The 16,739-nt window shown below is 53.6% G+C and overlaps 1 protein-coding gene across 4 annotated transcripts in view; it reads right to left on the bottom strand.

Moving 5' to 3' along the window:
* Positions 1 to 4,087: 4,087 nt before the first annotated feature.
* Positions 4,088 to 16,739, bottom strand: part of NSMCE1 (NSE1 homolog, SMC5-SMC6 complex component) — a 32,267-nt gene continuing 19,615 nt past the window's right edge. For all 4 annotated transcript variants that reach the window (XM_063100315.1, XM_063100316.1, XM_063100317.1 and 1 more), the window contains 6 exons: positions 12,722 to 12,843; positions 11,635 to 11,712; positions 10,305 to 10,451; positions 5,492 to 5,608; positions 4,581 to 4,701; positions 4,088 to 4,323 (listed from right to left, as the gene is read on the bottom strand). In XM_063100315.1, coding sequence (XP_062956385.1) covers positions 4,244 to 4,323; positions 4,581 to 4,701; positions 5,492 to 5,608; positions 10,305 to 10,451; positions 11,635 to 11,712; positions 12,722 to 12,843 — 665 coding nt within the window. In that variant the 3' untranslated portion in view covers positions 4,088 to 4,243. The remainder of the gene's footprint in view (positions 4,324 to 4,580; positions 4,702 to 5,491; positions 5,609 to 10,304; positions 10,452 to 11,634; positions 11,713 to 12,721; positions 12,844 to 16,739) is intronic.

Genomic DNA, 16,739 nt, shown 5'->3' with positions numbered 1-16,739 from the left:
AGCAGGATGTGCATTCTAGAAAGCTGGCTGTGGGCAGGGAGGAGGACGTGCAGCCATGAGCCCTGCAGGGGGCTGTGGTACTAATCCAGTGAGTGAGCCAGGGGAGGGGCGTGGACAGGGAGGAGGGGGCAAACACAAGAGCCATTTCACAAGCGGAGTCGTCAAGGCTCCATGGTCAGCCACTTGCAAGATCATTTATCCCCCGCCCTGGTATTAATAGTTATTTACCCAATTTTTCATATGAAGCATTTACACCAAACATCCACGGCGCTGATGGTAGTGAGGCATAAGATAGGAATGTCACCATGCTAGCACGTTTGCCACTGGTAAGGAATGGCACTGCCCGGCCCTTCCCCAGCTGCAGAGGGGAGGCTGAGCAGCTCCCCTCCTGCCAGCGGCCCAGCCTTTACAATCCCATCTATTCCCCTCGCAGGCCCTGCTTCTGCCCTGAGCCACTGCAGAAGGAGCGTTGTTCTTCTGTAATGCAGGGTGGCTCTAAACTTAGGCACTGGCTGTGACAACTGATTAGCAGCATGATATCAAGGCCTGGCTGCCTCAAGCAGATGTCCCTTGTCAGATGTGAAAACCATGGAAGATGAAATCTGTCTGCCCCGTGGGCAAGGTGCCAGTGCTCCTAGTGATCCCACTGCAGGGCTGGCTTAGTGCGCTGAGGAGTGTGGAATCTGGAGTTGGCTGGGAATCAAAGCGCCAACACTGCTCACGGGACAAGGGAGAGGCGTGAGCACAGGGACACCGCCACCCACACACCCAAGAGGTGGAGGGCTGCTCAGTGCCACAGTCCTGCACTAGACACAACACTGAGCCAGATGAGGTCCTGCCCTTGTAAGGCCGGGAGCCGGGCCCCATGATGAGATCAAAATAAAATGAGAGTGCCGTGAAGGCAACAGAATGGGGTAACAGGACATGGTGATTGTGGATGGGTTGGTGGGGACATGATTTTTTGATAGTTGACATTTGAATAGAAAGAAGCTGGAATGGCCAGGAATCCAGAATGAGCCATGAGATCTGAGCTGGAGCTCCCCATGGCAGGGAGACAACCCCAAGGCAGGATAACCTCAGCCTGGAGGAGAAAGAGGAAGGAGTCCTTGCAGCTGGAGTGGTGGGGGCGGGGAGGATGGCAGGGGCTGAGCCTGGTGTGACTGGTGTGATGCTGCTGCAGTGTGGACAAGGCCTGGATGGGGGACACCGAGAACCCAAAGAGCAGAGTCGCACAGGTCCAGTCAGCACTTCCTAGAAGGACAGGTCAGGGGCGCCACGGGAGGGCAGGCATGGAAGGGAAGGTGGGCGGGACAGGCCTTGGATGCCCAACAACGAGGAATGCTGATGCCCGGGGTGTGACGTTCATCAGAAGCGGGTTGGAGGCAGGAGACACTAGTAGTAGCAGGAGGGCCAGTGTCCCCAGCAGCAAGGTGCTCAGAGGCTTTCTGGGTCACCAAGGACTCACTGAGGACTCATCTGAACTGTACGATTGTGTCCTCTTGACCACCAGAACCATGCAACTGAGCAGAAAAGCAGGAAGCCGGCTGATGGAGTTTGGATGTGTTGTCCGCTCCAAAAGTCATGGAAGTTTGATCCCCAATGTGGCAGTGTTGGAAACTGATTGAGTCATGGGGGCGGATCCCTCATGAATGGATTAATGCCTTCCCTGCGGGAGGGGGGATTAAGAGTGAGTTCTCACTCTATTAGTTCCCGCGAGAGCTTGTTGCTTAAAAAGACCCTGGCACCTTCTCTCTCTCTCTTGCTTCCTCTCTCCATGTGATCTGCTTGTACCCACCGGCTGCCTGCCACTTTCCGCCATGAGTAGAAGCAGCCTGAGGCCCGTGCCAGATGCAACTGTCCCAGAATCGTAAGCCAAATAAACCTCTTTTCCTTATAAATTACCCAGTCTCAGGTATTTCTCTTATAGCAACACAAAAACGGACTAATACACCAGCTGTCCCACACTGCCTGCCCCTGGCCATGCTATCTGCTGGCTGGCTCCTCACCCCTTGGCACCCTTTCTCCCTCTGGAACAGCAAGCACCTTGATGGCACTTGGGAGCACTACCTTTCCCCCGGGGAGTGCAGTCTTGGAGGGCTATAAATCAAGGGCCACTCCCGGGAGCTGCACTGAGGGCCTGTTGGGAGGATGAACGAAAGGCTGGAGCCGACTTCTTGCAGCAGCAGTCCTTCTTGTGACCAACTGTTCAGAACCGCTCTTTTCTTTTTTTTTTTTTTTTCTTTTTTTTTTTATTTTTTTAAAAGATGACCGGTAAGGGGATCTTAACCCTTGACTTGGTGTTGTCAGCACCACGCTCAGCCAGTGAGCGAACCGGCCATCCCTATATGGGATCCGAACCCGGGGCCTTGGTGTTATCAGCACCGCACTCTCCCGAGTGAGCCACGGGCCGGCCCAAGAACCGCTCTTTTCTAAACTGGTTCTGCCTTCCTATCATTTCAGCAAGCTGTCTTGTCCTCTTTTCTGGTTAAGCCAGCAGGGGCTGGCTTCTGTTGCTTGCCTGACACACCTACAAAGCTCCCCACCAAGTCCAGGGTCCATTATCAGTGGGCATGAGGATTCTGGACTTGGATCTGGTCCAGCAGGTGGCATTCATTCACCATGTCTTACATACCCGCCTCACACTAGGTCAATGGAGGTGAACAAGGCAGAGTGTCCCTGCCTGCATGGGTGGAGGCCACCCCACTAATTCGGTGCTCACAGTTCAGCGACCCCTGCCTGGCAATAGCATCTTCACCTTGATCAGGGAGAACCCCCTCCTCACTCAGCCATGTGTCTTGGGAGGGACTGACCTAGCCCTGGCTCACAGATGAGTGAGCCTTGATTGTCTAATGCCAGTTGGATTATCCCATCCCACCTCCATAAGTATCTGGCACTATGAGCCAGGAGGATGTTTGCTGGGGCATGGGGAGCCATGAGACGAGACCCATCCTCTTCCTCCTGACATGGGCATGAGTATGTGAGGGCTGGAATATGGCAGCCGCTTTGCTACCATGAGGAAAGTGGCTGGAATGTCTGGGAAACCACCTTGTAGGCACTAAGCATGAGGCCAGCTCAATGTGGAAACAAAAATATGAATACTTGGTGACATCATTGGAACCACTAGCACAAGCCTCTCCTGAAGGACCCCTCTAGCCAAGTCCTTCCTTGTTTGAGCCAGTTTGAGTTGGCTTTTCTGTCACAACTGAAGGGTCCTGACTGATACTGGAGTGGAAGAGAGGCAGGGAGACAGGGAAACCCAGTGTGGCAAGGGTGACAACCAAGGACATGCAGGGAGGGGGACTGGGTGCTGCAGTTGTGAGAGGCTGACCAGGGACTACGGAGTGGGCAGATGCCAGCCAGGAAAGGCAGGAAACAGGACAGGAGAGTATGCAGGCAGAGGGGACTCTGTGCACAGAGGCAGCAGCAGTGTAAGAAACGCTGCACCCTGGACAGTGGGGGAGGGAGGGGCACTGAGAGACGAACAGCCCTTGCCGTGGGTCACATGATCCTGCTAGAGCAGTGGCAGCCATCAAAGGGTCTTCAGCAGAGGCATGGCATACTGACTCACTTAGTGGGAGAGATGGTGCAGGGAGCAACTGTTGCAGGCATGGGTGAGGGCCTGGGCTGGGGAGCAGCCGTGGGGCTGGAGGGCCATTTGGCAGGTGGGCTAGACAGGACTTGGTGACAACTGGCTGCAGGGGGGCCAGGAAGGTGGAAGCACCTAGCCCGACTCTCAGCTCCCAGCTGGAGCAGCTGGCTGGGCAGAGCTGCCTACCACATGCCCACTCAGGCCAGCTGCACCTTGCACCAGAGGAAGAGCCAGACTGTGGGGAGTTGGGAAGGCCAAGGTTCAAGTCCAGGTTCAGGGCCAGCCAAGTCCTGACGAAACAACTGACCAAAGCTAGGACTGAAGGCAAAGCCACCCTGAGCTGCCCTGGCGGTGGAAACTCTGGAACAGTGTGGTCATGCAGGAGCACTCTGCCAGCTGCAGCAGCGAGTTACCATCTGAACTTCAGGAAAGAAGGAAAGGCCACCCGCAAAACCCCACACGCACAGGCTCAAGAACACAGACTGAGACTGCAGCAACTCCTTTGAATACTTTTATTCCAAACCTGCCACTAACAAACATAAAGAGCAAGGGAGGTGGCTCATGTGCGGCCTGAAACGCTGACGAGTCTCATCCAGACTGGGTGGCATCGCTCAGGTCACAGAAGGCGGCGAGCCCTTCAGCAGGACACATCAGCTAATGCTGCCTGGACCGCAAGGACTTTTTGTTCAACTTGGAGATACCAGCCTCCCTCTCCTTCTCAGGGTCAAAGACTTCTGCACACAGAAAAGGCCAGAAAGAAACAGTGTATGGCAGGGGCTGGTTGCACAGTAACGCCAGCTCAAGGCTACAGCTACGCCTGCCTGTGTCTGCAACATCCATCACTGAGAACCCTCCTCCCCAGGCTGTGAGGAAGGCAGAATGAGCCCCAATCCACAGGGGAACAAATGCACCATCTAAGAGGGCTTTCTCAGTGCCAGGTCCTGTGTTCCACTAGCCCAGTGCCTCCCGTGAGCGCCCAGGGACCACGAACCTGGTATCTCATGGGGCCAGTAATCATTACAGTGCGGGCAGTGTGGCTCAGGATTCGACTGGAAATACTTGGCCACGCAAGGTAAGTGCATCCTGATCCCACAGGTTTCGCAGCTTTGACCCTGAAACAAGAAAGGCCGATGACTGTGGAGCTCATACATACCCTGGTGTTTCACAAACCTTCAGGGAAGCTGCAAGAAAAATGGCCAGCAACCTAAATAGATTTATCTTCCAGGCCACAAGTTGATACTGATGATAATCCCTAAAGTCCTTAGTGCAGTGGGTTTTTCTAAAGACTTCAGGACCAATTAGCGCAGGTGGAAGAGGCTGAACCTGTACAGACCAAGCCCAGCATAGCCGCTGTCAGATTCTGCAGTGGGGTGGAGACAGCACGGCTTTTGAAGGTGGCTTGGCCATGTGGATCAGGAGCTTTAAAAAAAAAGACACGTGCATTCTTTGTCCCAGAAATTCCTCTTCTGGGAATTCAACCCAAGGAAATAATCACCAGGTGCCCAAGGGTATATGTGCAAAGAGGCCTATCACAGCATAGTTTATAATTGCAAAAGATGAAAATTAAAAAGAAGGAAAACAAATGTCTAGCACTAGTTCCATGGTTGTAGGGCCCTGTGATGCATACAGTGTAAAACAGACTTCAAAAAACAATGATCAACACAGGAACAGTTCACCACCAAACTGCCAATACAGGTCACACGAAAGACTTGTGAGAGCCTTTCTGGAGAAAAATAGAGTAAGGACGAGCCCTCAGACTACAGCAGAGGCACCGGGGAGAAGAGGGTGCCCTAGTGTGGCAGGAGCAGGGGGGGTTGCATGTAATGGCAGTTCCAGCAGTGGAGGCAGATGAGAATTCTGGAAGGCACCGCGCTTACCATGCAGCCAGCCCCCCAACCGCACCTGGATGAGGAGTCTGTGGCAGATATTGCACATCTTCGTGGCGTCGGGATAGGTCTCCCAGATGTACTGCTCCATCTCCAAGATGGCCCGGCCATGCAGGGTGAACTCCCCTTCCTTCTGCAGGGACAGAAGAGAGGTGGCCGTCCTCAGCCAGGCCCCTCAGCACCTCTGTTCGCTCTGCAGTCCCACAGCCCGGAGCCCAGGAAAGCACAAGGATCTGGAGGACACTCCTCACCACTGCACGCTGTCACCAACCCCCTTGGCAGTGCCTCCAACAAGGAAAACTGAGGCAAGGACCTAAAAGGCAATGGAGGTGAGGCTCCCCCGCCCCTGCCTTTCCTCAGTCCCTTCTCTCACAGGCAGCGAGCGCTGCGTCTACAGAGCAGCCCCCTGCAGGGGAGGACATGGATGCGGCACAAGGGTCAATCTCCCCATGGGGCAGGTCCGCCGCTTACACTTCCCCCCAGCCGCCCCCACCCACACCCCAAAAGCAGCAGATCAGCACCTCCCAGCACTACTGCCTGGGGCCTCTGCTGGGACCATCCAAGATCACTTCTGGCCACATCACTTTACAGACGAAGCTGGAAGGAGTCCAGAGAGGGCAGGGACAGACCCCAAATCACAGGGTGGGCAGGGGAGCCTCCAGGAGAAGCCGTGCACGGTTCACATGCCACGCGGCCTGAACACCCTGGCAAAGCCAGGAAGCTTGTAAATGATGCGGCCACCCTGGCTGGCCCTACTGCCACGTCGCAGGAAAGAGGCAGGACTGACAGAGACCCAGCACGGAGACAAAGGTCACAGAACCCGAGTAGGCTGACTTTACGTATCACAGTCAACGAACGGACTGGGAATGTGAACCTTTAACCATTTTTGTTACTGTCTAATCCTCTCCCCTGGTGGGAACAGGGAGGTGCCAGTGTAGGGGGGTCAGGGTCCTGGGCAAAGGCACACTGAATAGCGTGTGGCGGGTGGGCTGGGGGAGCTAGATGGCTCAGGCCTTGCCAGGAGATGGCACCACTGAAGACAGAAAGAAGCCTGCCGAGTTACCCTGGGTGCTCATTCACTTTCTGTTATTTTCTCATTTTTACAAGTAAGAGCTGTTACTCCTATTTCTGACAGACAACCCCCCACCTCGTTCCCACCTCCGTGCTCACTGTGGAGTGGGGGGGGCAGGGGCTGCATATGTGAAACCTGGGCTTGAGATCAAGGTGAAAGCCAGGGGTGTGCATTTACTCAGGGCCAAGTGACCACCTGGAAGGAGACAGGGGCGAGTGGCTGTGCAGCCAGGGAGGCAGGACAGCTGACTGCAGGAAGCAGGGTGGCAGCCTGGCTGGATTTCAGAAGTGGAGGAAGGTGGTGTGTGAGGCACTAGTGCCCTGCACCGCAGCTGTCATAGGGCACACAGGGGCCTTGTGCCCTTCAAGTGCTGTGGGCTTGGGGACGTGACCAGCTCCCCAGCTGTCCTCCATCCTGTGGCTATTACCTTCTCACAAGCTCCCAAATCCGTAATGGTGCTTCATATCCACAGCCACCACCCTAATCCACTATCACTTCCTCCTGAGTGCTCCCTCTGAGCCTACTCTTGCCCCTCTGTAACCCACTCTCCACTGGCAACATGAGCTCTACAAAACAAGCCTGGCCCTGTCGCTTCTTCCCACCCTTCAGGGCTTCCCACCACCTAAAGCTGAAGGGCCAGATCCCTGCTATGCCATCTCCCGGGCTCACCCTGTCCACTCTGCCCGCAGTCCGCGTGCTCTGACCGCTCTGGCCTTAGTTCCTTGGCCTCGCCCTCCATCCACAGGCCCTTTGCACAGGCTCAGGATCCTCCCCAGCCCCAACTCCAGTTAACTTCCCCCCAGCCTTCCCCCAGGGTCACTTCCTCAGCTGAGGCTGGTTCCTGTGCTTCCTCTTCTTCATCTGTAACTCCACGTCACTGAGGCAACCGACTGATCTCGAGCTCCCTTCCCAGAACATGAGCCCCATGACAGCAGCGACCAAGTCCAGGTTTGCTCATTCTTGTGTCCCTAGCACCTGGTGTGGGGTCCCATGCTGGATCGCTTGCATCAATCCCAAGGAGGAATGCCCCACGCTCTGATGAACAAGTTCAAGTTCATACTCAGGCTCGAGTGGCATTAAACTCCTACTATGTGCCTGCAACTGCACCCAATGCTTTTTGTTGTTGACCCTACTCAGTCTCTGTGGGCCCATCAGGGGGAGAAGGAGGGGCAGGTGGGGTGCCCTAGCCTGCCAAAGACAACCACAACTCAAGTCATGTCCAGGCCCCACAACAACATTTCCAGGCTGGGACTCTGCACAGGGCAGCAGTGTCCAGGATGTGCGGAGAGCAGCTGGTCAGTGGACACCATGCTCCTGTTGTCCGACTTTCTCTCAGAGGCCCACCCACTGATCCGACCCCCTCCACTCAGGGCCTTTGCACACACGCCTCAGCACCTCCACACCAGGACAGTCTTGCATAGGGCACAGGGCTCGCCAAACATGGAGCAAGCCTCCCATCACAATGATGACAAAGTGTCCCTGGGGTGATGCATCCACCTGATATGACCTTGGTTAGCGGGCACCAAGCTACTTCTGCGGGAAGTCCCATTTCTGAGAGGCCAAGGATCAGACCCTGAAACATAGCCCTTCTGATCAAGGTGCTGCCCTCAGGGAGGCTTGTCAGTGGCCAGCTTGCACCCCACCCCGCAATCCCTCAGCTGTTCCTCCAAACTGCCACAGACTTCACAGCAACCGTCACTAGGCCGACCGGTTCAGAAAGCATTTGCCCCTCAGAGAAAACAGCTGGGAGCAATCAATCAATGTCCTCACTCTCAGCAAACACAGTCCCAGAGATGAGAGGCCACCAGCCAGGGGCAGTGGAGGAACCTGGAGGTGTTCCTCCCCACCAAGTCTGTTGCTTCGTCCCTGTTGCAAGGGCGATAGAGGGCCAGATGTCAGCAAGAGGAGTCCTCCAAGTGCTGTCCTGACTTCTGCAGTGCTCCCTCCCCTCCCTCAGCAGCCCACAGAGCCTCCTGGTCCTCCCTCCCATGAGAGCTGAAAGCCACTCTGAGGAAGGCAGGACCAGCACGGAGGACAGGGGCTGACATGCTGCTATGGGCGTAGCTGACTATGCGCACACTTGTGGGTACAAAGCAAGGTGCAGAGCGCTGTGAACGGGGATGCCAGCATGCTGAGTGCCAGGCAGTGGGACAACACATGACTTCAGTGGGTTTCTCTATGACATCAATATTTCCTAATCTGCCCATCATGAGCAAGTATTTCTTGTATCTTTTTTTATAAGTTTTAAATAAACTGTTCCACTGGAACTTCATTCTCCTGTCCAGTCATCCATTCAGCAAGCAATTACCGAGTGCCTTAGGGGCCAGGCACTACATTCTGCACTAGGAGCGATGGTGAAGAGGTTGTAACCCCTGCCCTTAAAAAGCAGGGCCCGAAGAGAGTGCACCACAAGGAAGAACTGTCACTTATAACCTGCGCCACCTGAGAACGTCTCCTATTGCCAAATACACCCCAGAGAGGAAGAAAAACTGTGACGAAGCAACTGATGGGGAGCTGCAGTCACCAAACTGGGGCCTGAACTTGGCTCTGCCACTCAGGGTGTCGGACACCCACGCGACCACTGAGCTGCAGTGTGCAGCTAAAACCTGAGCAAATGGACCCGCCACAGGGCCGTGGGAAGACTCCAGGGCCTGATGCACATGGATGTGCCCAGCAGATCCAGGCACTCACCAGGAGCCCCCCTCCCTGCCCTCACCTCCCCACCACCACCCCTCCCTGTGACCTTTCTGCCCTTTCCTCCCATCAGGTACCCCAGGAACTGAATTCGAGTCAGATTAGTAGGGGTGGCCCACTATTCACAGAAATCAGTAACTCAGAACTCAAAGGCTCCCAAAACTCCTGGAGCCCAAAAATGACAACCTGAGGCCAGCTCTCCCGGAAAAGGAAGTGAAGGATGGCTTCAGCCACAAGCAACAACCTCCGGCCACAGGTCTGACCACTAAGTCAGGAAGACGAGGGCCGATGTGAGCACATCCTGAACAGGCACGGGCACTCGCGGGCCAGAGCTGTGGTCAACTGGGCAAACACCGAGCTGTCAGGCCCGCACTTCTTGGAAACAGTGGTGTCGCTTGTGGAAAAAGAACTGAAGCATTTGTTCTGCTCCAATCAGGAGAACTAAACATGGGGGCTGGGGACAGTATCTAGAAACTGAATCTGCAGTCTGGTCCTTTCCCAGATTTCCACAGCTCCTCTTTAAAAGTCTGTCTCTGCTCCTTAAGGGCCTCTGGCTAAGTGAAAGAACCAGGAGCATGGCCCTGAATAATGTAACGTTGACAATAACACCACCAATAATAATGGCAACTTCTTTGTGAGCCCATTCCAGGGCCAGGCAGCCCGGCACTAAGCATGTCACTGCCCTGTCTCGTTCCTCCTCTTCACACCCCCATGAGGTGGAAACTGTCACTCCCCTCTCAGAGAAGGGAACAAATATGAGGTCACCTGGCCGAGGAGTCAGACCCAGGTCAGACTCCAGAGCTGTGATGTTAACCACTGAACCAGCGGCTTGATCCTGGAGCCCAAAGGTCTGGTGCAATTCCTAGCTTGGCCACTTCTGCCTGGGCACATGAACAACTCATGCAACTAAACCAGAGGAGGGTACCCAAATCCTCCTCACAGGGCCACCAAGCACACTCGAGTAGTAAGGGGCCCAAGAGGGCCTGGATCCACAGACATCAGGTAGATACAAATATGGTTCTGGAGGACTGAGCCAAGCTGGGGAAACCAACAGACGCGGTACCTCGATCAGCCATTTGTTTTGCACAAACTTCTGCAGCACCTGCTCAGCCTCCTTCTTCCTCATCTTCTTGCCTTTAAGTTGATCGACCAGGTTCAAAATGTTTGTGGAAGATGCAAAGCCAGTTTCCGAGTCAATAATCAGTTCCAACTGGAAGAAACAGCAGGTAGCACGTTCATCTATTAAATCAGCAAAAACAGCTTTTAAGTGGTAATAGCAGTTCCAGCAGGGATGCAGTAAAACTACTCGTATCACAGGCAGAACTGTGCACTGGTACGATACTTCATGGAAACAGTTCAATAATATGCATCAAAGTCAAAGTGACTCAAAGGTCACTCCTGTCATGTCATCCTAAATAAATAATCTTAATGTCCAAAATTCAAGAAGAGTCAGGTCACCTCTCTTGCCCCCCGCCCCTCCTCCCTAAAGGCAGAGAAGCTGAGAAAAGAATGACTGTATCAGTGAGGGGCACCTCTCCTTACTCAAAGGTGGGTGGGCCATCAAGGCAGGCCTCAGTGGCAGACTAGAGCCAGGGAGGGCGGGCCAGGCTGGCCCAGGAAAGGGGAAGGCTCGGGAGCTGCAGAGGCCATGTGGACCCAGGGCCAGGCAAGCTCACCTAAAACTTCTGCCCAAGACAGGGTGGAGCCACTGGGGAAGATGGGCTTCCTGCACACACACAAGTTTGTGTCGCTCATCTTAGAGCCTGGTGCTCAACGTCGGCTGCTCACAGGCCCAGGAGAAGATTTATAAGTAACCACTCCAGGACCTGGTCCTCAGAGCTCTGGACTGGACAAATCTTGAGTGAGGAACGAGTGTCTGAATTATTCCTAAGCTCCCCAGTCGTTATCACAGCATCCAGGGCTGAGCAAATGGCTCCGCAGCCTGGTAGAGCAGTGCCCCTCCAATGTGAACTTGCAAATGACTCAGTGGACACCCTGTTAAAATGCAGATTTGGATTCAACCATCTGGGGTGCAGACCGGGATCTGGCCTAACAAGCTCCTGGACGATGCTGCCGCTGTTCCTAACGGCACTTTGAGCGACAGGTAGGAACGCTTGTTACCACCCATGAGGCCCTGCTCCTGCTCATCCTATAGGGCTCACACCTGGTCCAGCCCTTCTTTCCCAGGCAGTCATGGTGGCCTCCCCAGCAAACACCTGGCGGCTGTAATTCTGGATGCAGTACTCAGTGACACCTCCCTGCAAAGGGCTTTCTCGGGCAGCAGTGGTGGCCTGTGTCCCCCCAGTGACCCTTAAAGACTGCAGTTTAATGATGGAGACAGAAGTTTCCCATAGGAAGCCCAGCCAACAGGCAATGGGAATTACTATACTTACAGCCTTTCTAAACAGATCCAGTTCATTCTCCGCAAAATCCGTTGCCATTTTGGAAACTGAAGTTGTAGCAAGATTCACCTAAAAACAAGTCAGCATGAGGGTCAGGCTGTGCCCCTCCACTTGTTAGGCAATTCTTTTCTGGCTCTCACTCTGCCCCATCTCCCTCTCTAGCCAGTCACTGAGTTCCTGTGTGCAGGCGCTGCCGGCCACAGAGACAGATTTGTAACCAGTCTTATATGACAGACCTTCATCTTTAGCTCAGCCAACATGCCTGGCTCTCAGAGATTTTAGAACTCCAAAGGTTGTGCAGTACTCTCAAACTCAGAGATATCCTGGAAACTTATCTGCATGTTAACGGAGCTTCCAATACACAGGGCACCAAGAAGTCTGGTACTAAAAAAATCTGCTTTCCTACCTTGTCTCACCCAGCATTCCTACAGTTATTTGACTGCATAACACTTTTTCCATGGAATAGTTTTGGAAACACCCCAGACTAGGGTAGGGTGTTCCTCTCTGGGTTGGGCCTGGCTGGGAGGGGCCTGATGTCCACCGACCAGCCTGTGGTGCTCCCTGGCCACAGATGGGGCATTTCAGCCCCCACCTTTGTATTTCATCTCGTTCTCTAGCTGCGAGGGTAAACGGAAGACAACAGGGCCCAAGAGGCCTCAGTCCCTAATGTTCCCACACACTTTTCACAGCCTCTGTGTCTTATTCCAAATGAAAAACCATTTTCTCCCTTTATTCCTAACACTCCATACATGTGGGGTGGCCTCTCTGCAGAGAACTGTCTCAAAGTAAAATCAAAACAAAGTGCACACAGGCCACCAGGGTTCAGGCAGGGGCTCCTGTGGGCACACGTGGAACTCTGAGGCTGAGGGCCCAGGCTCTGGTCTGGACACCCCCAATCTGAGCCCAGAGGACAGGCTGGATCAGTGGGGCTGGCCACTTTGTTTCCTTCTCGCCCTCACCTCAGGGACCTTGTCGCAGCAGGGAGCACTTGGGCTCTTCACAGATGGGGCATTTGTCCAGGGCGGGCTCTGTTCTATTTCTTCACAAATGCCACCAGAGGGCTCTGTCCCACACTCACCAGTGCATAAAAGGGTCTCCCGTCATCCTCTGTGACTCCTTTCTTTATCTCAATATATAAGGACTCCAGGACACTGTTAATGTTGTTGATGAAGTCCTCCAACTTCTCCACAGTAGCATTGCCTGGAAACAAACAGGCAAAAAAAAACCGGGGCAGTTCATCAAAAAAGGGTAGCTTATTTCAATCATTCTGTCACACCTGAACACATGGGACAGCAAAGCCAGAAACTGGTGAAGGCCCTCTTGGGCAAATGCCAGCAGCACATGGCTTCTTTCTTCCTGGCATACTTGAGGGCAGGCAGACAACAGGCAGAGGGTGCTGAGAGGCAGAAAGGCCTCACGATGGTACAGACTGCTGGGCCTACCATGGTCTTCCAGCCCTTGCTCACTCACAGCCCCGCCACCTCCCAATCACTTCCCCAGGCAGAACCTGCAGAGAGCTCCCATGGCACGCAACTTCACCCCAACTCCTCCACCGTGGCCCCAGCCTCTGTCCCCGCACTCCCTACACATCTTAGGTAGATTTTTATCCCTTTCTCCCTTTATTCGACATACATTTATCCAGCACTAACAAGCCAGGCCCTGTGCTGGGCACTGGGGTGTAACTGAAGAACTACCAGGGTAGGAAGAGCGGCTCACAGTGAGCAGTCACCACAGCAGAGGCCTGGCTTATAAATGCTTGTTCTGAGTGCCTTTCATACAGCAATTAATTGATCCTCCCGACAGCCCTCCAAGTTAGATACTAGCATCCTCTTCCAAGTGCAGTTGAAGAAAGAGGCTGAGACGCAGAGAGGTGAACTGACTTGCCCAGAGTCACACACCCAGCTGGGCAGAGCCAACGATGAGCCCAGAAAGTCTGGCTGGGACCTGTACCTTAGTGTACCTCACACTGTCACTGCCAGCAGGAGGCTCACAGCCCAGAGACCACTGTCTGGGGCCATCAGTCTGGGAAGGAGGTACCTACAGATCCCAGTACTATAGGGGCCACGGGTGACTGGACATCTGTTAGCCAGGGAAGGCAGCAGGGCCAGCAGGGCAGATGAGGCTGTGGGGAAGAGGAGCTGAACCACCAGGGCCCTGCGGACCAAGGAGGGGTGGCCCTTCTCCCGCAAGCAGCAGGGGCCTCTCCACATTGGAAGCAGAACAGGGATAGGGTCAGCTTTGGGTCTCAGAATTCGCCTTTTGTACCGTGAAACTACTTAAACCTAGAGTATGGATTACTGCTCTCACTTATTAAAATAATTAATTTCAAAAGATTCATGTCTTAGAAAATCACTCTGGAAAAAAACCACAGGGAAAAAACAGACATTAGGATACCATTTAAATTTAAAACAATAATAGAACCAACACAGCAACACTGCAGGAAAAAGGCATGGCCAAGGCTAGGAGGATGGGCCACCATGGGCACCAGAGTGCATCTGTTTGACTTCCCACAGAGAGAGGGTATTTCTAAGCCACTCACATAACAAAAGATCAATCCAGTTTAAAAAGATAAACAATCACGCTGGTAGCAGTGGAGGGCATGGCTATGTAGAGGAGCTCCAAGACGAAGCTCAAAGCTCTACCAAAGGGGCAGATGGGGGCCCAGAAAAGCTAATGGTAAAGACCAAGGCAGTTACACTAATATGCCATCACAGCGGGGATCTAATCTTCCATTTCAAGTAATGCTGTTCTAGTTTGAAAAAAGCAATGTAATAATGGTCACCAGGGGTGCTGAGAGGAAGTGGGTGGCAGCAGCATGGAAGTGGTGGACTAACAGGTACAAAACCATGCTATCTACACTAAGCGAATCATCATGCAGTATATGCATGTATCAAACAACGTACTGTACCCCACAAATATGTAAAAGTAAATGTTAAAATATTTTGAATAAAAAAAATAAATTTTTTAAAAGCAATTTAAATAAAAAGTAATGATAAATAGGTGGAACGAAGACATGATAAAATCATGCAGGAAGTATGACAATGAGATCTGGCCTTGGCTGCTGGAAAACTGTGACCAGGGAGTGAGGCACCATCCCATTTCCTGCCCCTGCCTCTGCTCACGTGGCCTTCCTTTCTGAAACGCCCTCCCTCCTTCCCACTCTCACTTCTGCCTACTCCTTTCTAGAACCTGTGCACATGGCCCTTTTGTTCCATGAGACGTTCTCTCCTGCCCTGATGTACAGAGCTTCAGTGCTTTCTTCTCCTGCACCACCTGGAGCATCTCCTCACAGGTGGGTGAGCCTGGCTGTCCTGCATGTACCTGTGCATTTCTACCCAGAGCACCCAACTCTGAGGAACTCAGGGCAAGGTAACCAGACAGTCAGAGCTGTCTCTCACTGCCTGAGTGGTAGGATCCTTTGTGCCAGGGGCCACCCTGGCCACCCAATGTGACACAGTGGCAAGTCCTACCTCCCTCTCAAAGTGACGATTCACATTTTCCACTGAAGAGGACCCTCCTGGGTGTCATTCAGAAAAGTGTACTCTGTGGGCAGATCAAAGGCATTCTAATATATTGGACTTTCCAAATACCCCATCTGCCCAAAGATGAGCCAGCAGCCCTCTCTGCCCTTTCCCCTCTCCCCACCACCTCTGGTTTGGTGTCCAGCTTCGTTTTTCAGAAACACGAATGTTTTCACTGTCACTTCACTATAGAGGGAGGGAGAGAGATGGCCACTTCCCCCGCAGTCCTGGCTGGCGCCCGAGGCCAGTGCCAGCTCCGTTGCTCCCACTCTCTCGGCTCGTCACCTCTCCTTCCACGCAAGCTTTGCACGTCAGGGCCGCGCTCTTCCTGACTGTTGACCCTGCGAACGTTTCTCACAGAGGCCCCTGTGCCATAACAGAACTTTCTTAGTCACTGCCTGAGAATAAACGTCAACACCCCCAGCCCCTCAACTGGTGTTCCTTTTGGCGGCGGCAGAGGCAGAACGATGCATGGGCTCCAGCCCAGTCCTGCCCTCCCCTCTCTGTGGGACCCTGGCCAGCCTCTCCCCCTTCCTCTCACCGCTAAGGCCACACACCATCTTACCTCTAACCCCACACACATCTAGAACACTCTTCCCTCCAGCCCTCTCTCTCCCACCGCCCGCCCCCCGCAAGTATCCACCCACCGATCCTCCCATACAGGCCTTCCCTGACTGGACCAGATGCGCCCCAGCTCAGCACTCTCATAGCTCTCAAGCACCTCCTTGCTCAACACGCTTGGCCCCAGGCACCACGTCTGGCCACCCCACGACAGGAGTCATCTGGTAATGTCCAACTGCCTACCAGCCATTTCCTTCCCTAACTTTTTCTTAAAATTGTCTTGCCCTTATACTTGTGATTTTGGTGGGAGAATAATTCCAGGTACCCATATCCAGAGAACCAGAAAGCAGGAAGCTGAAGGAGTGGGAGCTTATGAAAGCCAGGAGTGGACACAGAGCTCATGTCAGCCAATCAGACACACTTTCAACCTGAGCAAGGGACAAAGGGCCACTTGCAGGGGCTCCAGGGTAGCAGCTACAGAGGGAAGGTGGCTGTGGCCACGAGGTGCTGCTGTGCTGCCCATTCGTCCCCTGCCTGGCCCCTACTGCCAACCAGCCCTGTGTGTCCCTCTCCTTACAGCATCCCAACACACTCCTTTCTAAGTCACCCAGAAGCAGGGTCCGTTGCTTGCTACCAAGATCCCTAACATGTCCGCTGAGTATCAAGGTTATGCCAGAGCTGTTCTTGCCAACCTCAAGTCTTCAGACCAACTAGTGTTCACTGCTCAGCCCCCACTCTCACCCTGATCATGGTGCCCACGGACTAAAGGCCTGCCTGAGGATCCTTCCAGCCAAATATTCTATGAGTCCATGGTCATGACAAATGCATGAGCTAAAGACCGTATCACATGATTCTGAGGCAACTATTTCCAGTCTTGGAATACCACTTTGAGAGATTTAAGAGAGCTACTTAATAACCCTGCTCCTCTCTTCAGAATCCAGAACGAATTGAGAAAAGAAGACACAGGCTTGGGTAACTATCCAAGTATCAGGTTTTGGAGGTAGAGCTGGATCA

The sequence above is a fragment of the Cynocephalus volans genome, chromosome 6 (assembly GCF_027409185.1).
Source record: "Cynocephalus volans isolate mCynVol1 chromosome 6, mCynVol1.pri, whole genome shotgun sequence".
Taxonomy (NCBI): Eukaryota; Metazoa; Chordata; class Mammalia; order Dermoptera; family Cynocephalidae; genus Cynocephalus; species Cynocephalus volans.
The sequence above is the reverse complement of the archived record's forward strand: the minus strand, read 5'-3'. Positions and strand labels throughout refer to the sequence as shown.